Raw genomic sequence first — 7,111 nt, 5'->3', positions numbered from 1 at the left:
TTGGATTATTTTCATGCAGGAACCTTTGATATTGCTAGACTTAATTATGGCATTATTACTCTAGTTTTAAAAACCAATGATGCTTAACCAATTCAAAATTTTAGAACTATATGTTTGCTTGATGTGAGTTTTAAAATCATTACTAAAGTTCTAATGAACAGACTAACTAGGATGGTGAATCTTGTTATTCAACACTCAACTTTATTAAAGGCGGATATATAATGAAAGGTGTTGTGCTATGAAGCCTTGAACTATATTCATCACAACAAAGAGGATCTTCTTTGTTTAAAATGGATTTTGAAAAGGCTTATGACAATATTAAATGCCTTTTATTCATCAAATGCTCAAACTAAAAGGATTTTCAGATAAATGGTGTGATTGGATTATGTTCACTATGAGGGGAGGACATGTTGGGATTAAGGTCAATGACAAAATTGGCCCTTATTTCAAAACTCACAAGGGTTTGAGATAGGGGATGCCCTTTATCGCCTTTTATTTGATTTAGTTGTTCATGCCCTTTAAATGGCATGTAAAAGGATCCTTGGGAGAATTTGTGGATAATGGGGTTAATACCCTGCAATTTGTAGAAGACACAAGTTTTATTTTACAAGATGGTGAAAGTAGTGCTACAAAATTTTATTTTATTTTAGAAGACGATGACACAAATTTTATTTTACGATATTTGAACAAATATTTGTTTAACTTTAAATTTCCATAAAAGTGAATTATGCATGTGTTGTGCATGTTGAGAAAATTGACTTATATCAGGGGTTTTTTTCTTTGTGAGCCAAGATACCCATGTCTATACCTGGCCAAACCTCGGGCCGGGCCGGGCTTCAGGCCGGGCCTAGCCAAGCCCGACACAAAAAACCCAGGCCTGGGCCCGGCCCGGCCCGGCCATCGGGCCTGTGTTTCTGGGCCCGAGCCCTGCCCGAACACCTAAAAGCCCGTCGGGCTTCGGCCCGGCCCGGCCCGACCTTCAATAAACTGCAAAAATGACGGGCCTGGGCCCGGCCCGAGCCCGGCCCGGGGGCAGCGCCGGGCCAGGCTTCCCATGGCCAGGACTACCCATGTCTAATGTAAGAATTAGGAATACATATTGGAAGTGAATTGAAGATAAAATTGAGGAACGATGTGTATGTTGGCAAGGGAGACTACTGAACATAACTAACAGAGTTACCCTAGTTCAAGCTTGTTTAACTAATAATCCTGGATGTTGGCAAGGGAGACTACTGAACGCAACTCGCAGAGTTACCCTAGTGCAAGCTTGTTTAACTAATAATCCTCTCTTCATGATATATTTATGTCTAGTACCTGTTGGGGGGTTAGAAAAAGAGCTTTTTTTAGAGCTAGAATTGTGCGGCAAGATGATGAAGATAAAAACCAATATCATTTAATGAATTGGAAAGCTTGTTGTAAGCCTAAATATCAAGGTGGGTTGGGTATTCTGAATTTGGAACTAACAAACGAGGCACTTCTAACCAGATGGTTCTGGAAGCTAGAAACCAAACCTGGCATGTGGCATGATGTGCCCTTAAATAAATATGTGAAGAACAAATGCATCTTTGGAATTATCTAACAAAATGCATCTATGGAATTAAACCTAAAGTTGGAGATTTACCCTTTTTTTAGTACTCTAAAAAACAATGATGTTTTTTTATCAATATTACAAAAAAGTGATTGGAAATGGAAAAAAGTCCTGATTTTGGGAGGACTCTTGGGTTGGGATAATGAACCACTAAAAATCTCCTATGTTGTACTCCCTCAGTCCCCTAATATAAGAGAGTTTTTTACACTATAGTAGTGCCAAAAATACTCTTATATTATAGGACGGAGGGAGTAGTATGCAATTGTAGTTTTAATCATAATATACCAGTGTTTGAAGCTATTGAGAAAGGCAGGGATGGTTTTACCTTCAAAAGAACTTTCTTTGGGAAACTCTGGAGCTATGAAATAGTCGATGAAGTGGAAATGCCCGCCCGCGTGCACCGGCGACGAGATTTGGCCGGAATCGAGCTCGGGAGAACATAACGCAGGCTGCAAGGGAAGAGGTTGGATCTGAAATTTCCCTCCCACCAAGGATAGAGGGTGCCGTAAAAAAAGTAGCTCCTCCCATAGATATGAAGAAAATGGGTTGCGGTTTGAAGGATCCCACAAAAAAGAAATCGGGACAGCCGGATTTTGGGGATCTATTCGGACCGGGTATACAGCCCCGTCTCACAAACCGGCAGTTATTTTGCCGAATGGCCCGGTTTACGGGATCTGCTAGTGATGCTCCTACTAAGGAATTCGCAGCGATAGTTCCTGGAGATGCTTGTTTAGTGTAATCCCCGCTAATTTGGTACTCCCTCCGTTTCAAAATAAATGACTCAACTATTATGGCATCGCAACATTAATTGGACATTATCACATTATGCAACAACGTAGCACTACCAAATCCATCCACACACACACACACACACACACACAAAACGTCAATACCCAGCGAAGTCTAAAGGTTACAGAGAAAAAGGTAACAAAAAGAACTCAACATCCTGAAGCAGAAGACAACAACAGATTAGTCTCAAATGGCAAACTACAACGTAAAATGCTTCTGGATACGATGATGTCGATATGTAACAAGGTCCGTGAAGAAGAAGACTTGCCCAAGTTCGTTCGTTCGTTGCCACACGAGTGACAACCGGCCTGGGCCTTCTCGTTGCAGCTGCCATGGTCAGAACTCGGAAGAAGCAGCTCACATGAGGCGGATGCTGGGGTGATTCACGACGATGGAGCCGAGATCATCCCGCGGGTTACCATCATACACGCCGTGGTACTCCTGCCTGGGGCTGCTGCCGGTGCTGCTCGACACCGACCCGAAGGCGGTCCTCTGCAGGACCCCCACCGGGGACGACTCCAGCGGGCTCGAGTCCCAGGCGTCCGTCATGAGGTTCAGCGACGCCGACAGGTAGTTCTTGGCCTCCATGTTGCCGCCATTGTTCTTGTTCAGGGCCTCCCCCAGCGGCCCGCCCATGGACGAGTCGCGGAACATGGGCATCCAGTTCGCCTCCCCCTCGTCCTTCGCCGCCGCCGCCGTCGCCGCGATGCTGAGGCCGATGGGGCTGTACTCGCGGCTCAGCTTGAGGGGCGACAGCATGAGCTTCTCGTGGATCGGGGACGTGGAGGCCGACGACAGGTCGGGGGACGCCATTGGAGCGGCGGACACCGAGAGCTGGGTCCTCTGATGTGCTTGCATGTCCTCGGCGTCCGGCCATGAGAGACCTCCTCCTCCTTGCCCCTGCTGCGAGGGCGTCCTCGGCCAGTCCGCGAAGTGCTGCAGGGAGAGCGAGCTCTGCTGCTCGTTGGAGAGCGCTCGCTGCGAGTGCGAGGTGAGCAGGTTGACGTTCTCCAGGGAGCTGTGAGGGGAGCTCATCAGCGAGTCGGATGAAACCAGCCCGTAGTCCGGCCTTGAGCTCGTCACCTCGAAAGGATTGTGATTGTGATGCTCCTTTGAGAACGGGAACATGCTGCCCGTGTTGGTGTTCCTCGCGCTCATGGAGGTCAGCATCGAGAGGGTGTCGGAGTCCTGCACTTGCTCGCACTCGTGTTGCTGCTGCTTGCTCACCATTTCCCTGAAGAAGATTGATCAACATGTGCTTGGTTAGTACTGTACAGCATGGTACATATGACAGTTGGCATTTCAGGGCTAGTGAACATCATGAACAGAAGGAGACACTGATTGAGCTGGTAAAAGTAGATAAAACCATGAAAACCGAGAACACCGACTAACTCAAGCACATCACACTATAGCACTACTGCCAGAGTTCTGTTGAGCATGTTGCATCCCACCAAACTAGAACAGCTGGGGCTACTGGAAATGGTGATCCACAAGAAACAAAGCAGTTCGAGCCTTAATAAACTGAGGAAAGCGAATCGACAAAGGGCTCCCGACTACTCAATATCACTGAAAAATTTAAGCATAGTGGTGTTAAAATGTTTTCCTTCGGCAAAGCATGATGCGAGCTACTTCAAATGAGCAGAACCAAAATGGGCTTACATTTCTAATGATTTAGTGACTATAAACAACAAAGAAAAATCTATTGAAGATATAGCAGCAGCAGTTATAGTCTACCTACTATGCAAATACTGCATCACCTGTCCTGTTCTGAACTGAAGCACTCGAAACTGCTAGGAAAAAGGACAATAGGACATGGTTGCATGATGATGAGCGTACCTGTTATATTGCAGTGAACAAGGATCAATGGTGTTCGCGGCGTAGTTCTTCAACGGCTGCTGCTCGTGGCAGATGGCGGCGGCGCCGGCGGTAGCTCCGCCGCCGCCCCCGGTGGCGAGAGCACCGGGCTGGGCAGCAGCCGCCGCCACCGTCGCAGGCATCGCTTTCGCGGCATGGCCAGGCTGGCCTTCCACATGCTTTCTTGAACGATGGCGTCCCCGGTTCATATGCCGCTCGCAGTACTTCTGGTCGGCGACGGCGTCCCTGGAGCACCGCCACTTCTTGCCGTCCGTCCGGCGGCACCGCCCGGGCTCCAGGTCCGCGCTCCCGGAGTAGCCCAGCTGGAAAGGCCCCCACCCCACTGCAAAGCAAAGCACACATCCACAACCCAACGCAATCATCCAAAGATCAGTAAAGTCGGAATCCAATCCATCAATCAAACACTAACTTTTATCATGGCAATGGTGAATGGAGCTTTTATCCTCTTTCTTGGCTGGGCCGAGGGTGGCTTACATGTGGAGGAGCCAAAGTAGGCGGACGGGTAGAGCGAGGTGACGCTCCGGCGGATGGGGACGAGCAGGTTGTGAGGCACGGCGATGTTGGCCGCCAGGTACTTGTAGATCAGGGCCTGGTGCTCCAGCTCCATCCACTGCGACGGCGTGAAGGGCCCCCTCACCCTGGCCATGGCGTTCTGGATGCTGGCGCTCAAGCTCACCGAGCTCAACCCTGGCACCCATGATAACAATACAACAAGCAGATGAGCAACAAGGCAGGCAGTGCAAGACAAGAAGGCAAATCCAAAACAAATAAATGTGTAGTACTTTCTCGACAGGGGCAAGCAAGCAAGAGGCGGGAGGAAATCTGAGGCAGGGCGGCAGCCAAGATCAGAAAACCAATACCAGATGAGATAGAAGCACACACAAGATTTGAATCTTTCTTGAATCTTTGATCCAAAGCAACAACCTCGATCTGAGAGTGTGCTGCTTTGCTTGAATCTTTCCTGGGTGAGGAAAATGTGGGCTATTGGCGGCGTGGTGCCAAAGATCACACCTTTTTTGCAATCCATTTCGATCTTTCCTTCTTTAGGGAGGAGTATTATTTTACAAAAGGGGGTGACAAAAAGGAATCCGCACGATCGCGCCGTTGAGGACAAAGAAGAGTTCGTGGATGTCACCAGAAAGTGGCGGAGAAACTTGTCCAGGCAAATTTCAAGAATGATCCCAATAAAAAGCCTATTAAAATAGTAGTAACAAAAACGGTGCTCTCCTTTTCTGTTCTTTTCTACAGATGATGTGAACTCTTTCTGGTCACTGATCCAATCAAGGGAATCCAGAAAAAATTGAAGAAGATAGAATAAAAAGAACTTGTGATGATGATAAGCCTCCGAATCTAGGCGAAAATAGTAAAGAAGCGCCGTGTGAAAAGATATTTTAGTCGAGAATGAATCAATATCACAAACACTCCAAACTCTGAATCCCAGAGAAGGCAGAAACTCTGAATCAAACTAGTTCAGAAGAAGTAGCAAGCTTTGAAATACAGAGAAGCAAGGGTCCACCTGAGCAAGAAGCGGGCGTGCCGTAGTAGAGCGGCAGCGCGGCCTGAGCGGCGGCGGCGGCGGCGGAGGAGGGGCAGGAGGGCGGCTGCGAGGAGGAGAAGCTGAGCATCTTCTCCCGGCCGTGCCCGGGGCTGCAGGTGCCGAGCAGGTAGGGTGCCGCCGCCTTGACGGCCTCGGACACGGCGTCGCTGTCCCCGGACGCGGCCGAGGCCGCGACCCGGGCCTGCTTGGCGGGCGGCCTGCCGCTGCCCCAGCCGTGCTCGTCGGCCTCCGCCGCCGCCGCATTGCCCCTCCCGTGCTTGAGCAGCCTAGATCCGAGCATGCCCAGGTCCCCGCCGCCCACCCCCGCGTCCGCGGCCGCCATCAGCACGCCGCCCAGGTCCATGGCTCTCCCTCTCCCTCTCGCGGCTCGCTGCTAGTGCTGGCGGTGGTGAGTGCGGTCATGGGGCTGGGGACAACGGGGAGGAGGAGGCATCTCTCTTCTCTTGTGGCTGTGGCACGGTGGGGGTGGGGGTGAGGGTGGGTGGTGGCTGGCTGGTTGCTGGGAGGGAGGGACGGAGGGAGTCCTGTTGCTGTTTGTTGGCTGCTCCTGGGTTTTACGGACGGACGGGCGGCGAGGCGAGGACGGGTGGTTGGTTGCGGTGGCCGGCTTGCGCTGGGGAAACCAGGCTGGTTTTCCTTTTGGGGGCAGAGACGGACGGGGACAGGAGAATAAATAGGCCTCCAATTAATTTCTTCCCCCTCTCTCTTTTCACTTTTTTTACCGCCACCCCAAACACAGCAATATTGATGGCGCGCGGCGTAGAGTAGCACAAGGCTTTTGCTATTTGCTCCCGGATGGGTATGTTTTCACCATCCAACCACGTGAAATGTTACGAGTACTGAAAAAAAATCTAATTTTATTTGCTCCCGGATGGGTATGTTTTCACCATCCAACCACGTGAAATGTTACGAGTACTGAAAAAAAATCTAATTTTATTAGGGTGTAGTAACAATCTACGCCGAGACAAAACAGTTTAGCAACAGCACAAAAGGCAAAACACGTGCTGCAGTGCTATCAGGATCAGCTAGCATCGCCATTTTGTTTTCCAGCTTGTCTATTTTTCTTTTTCTTGCGAGGATGGATACTAGCATGCACGAGAAAATTGACGGCACTAGGCACGTACGTACCGGTAGTAGCAACGTACAGTAGCGGCCGTGAATGAGGCTACATTTGATTGATACCGCCTACAGTGTACACACACAGTGATAGCAGTGACACGATCTAGGGCTCATTATTGGCGCCCGATACAGGGCTCTGATAGGTGCGTTTGCTTGCTGCGCTGCTTCGGCCACTCATTTGG

General features: G+C 49.7%; 1 protein-coding gene across 3 annotated transcripts; it reads right to left on the bottom strand.

Moving 5' to 3' along the window:
• Positions 1-2,365: 2,365 nt before the first annotated feature.
• On the bottom strand, positions 2,366-6,447 carry LOC123090965 (growth-regulating factor 6). 3 transcript variants are annotated; one of them, XM_044512342.1, is made up of 5 exons: positions 5,769-6,447; positions 4,727-4,939; positions 4,214-4,574; positions 3,490-3,611; positions 2,366-3,457 (listed from the first exon to the last, which is right to left on the bottom strand). In XM_044512342.1, exons 1-5 carry the CDS (start codon positions 6,151-6,153, stop codon positions 2,799-2,801), a joined length of 1,740 nt encoding a protein of 579 aa, XP_044368277.1. In that variant the 5' UTR covers positions 6,154-6,447; the 3' UTR covers positions 2,366-2,798. The 3 variants fall into 3 exon arrangements, with proteins under 3 accessions (XP_044368277.1, XP_044368276.1, XP_044368275.1); XM_044512341.1 differs by having other exon boundaries at positions 2,366-3,611; positions 4,727-4,890; positions 4,930-4,939; XM_044512340.1 differs by having other exon boundaries at positions 2,366-3,611.
• Between the last annotated feature and the right edge of the window lie 664 nt (positions 6,448-7,111).

This window comes from Triticum aestivum, chromosome 4B, assembly GCF_018294505.1.
Source record: "Triticum aestivum cultivar Chinese Spring chromosome 4B, IWGSC CS RefSeq v2.1, whole genome shotgun sequence".
Classification (NCBI taxonomy): domain Eukaryota; kingdom Viridiplantae; phylum Streptophyta; class Magnoliopsida; order Poales; family Poaceae; genus Triticum; species Triticum aestivum.
Note: the sequence above shows the minus strand (reverse complement) of the source record. Positions and strands in the feature narration are given on the sequence as shown.

Bases quoted from the DNA above. Each gene is read 5' to 3' on its own strand.
- LOC123090965 (XM_044512340.1), bottom strand. From the start codon at position 6,153: ATGGACCTGGGCGGCGTGCTGATGGCGGCCGCGGACGCGGGGGTGGGC. The intron at 4,940-5,768 runs GTGGACCCTTGC...CATGGGTGCCAG, and splicing joins CACGCCCGCTTCTTGCTCAG to GGTTGAGCTCGGTGAGCTTG. The intron at 3,612-4,213 runs GTACGCTCATCA...AATCTTCTTCAG, and splicing joins TGTTCACTGCAATATAACAG to GGAAATGGTGAGCAAGCAGC.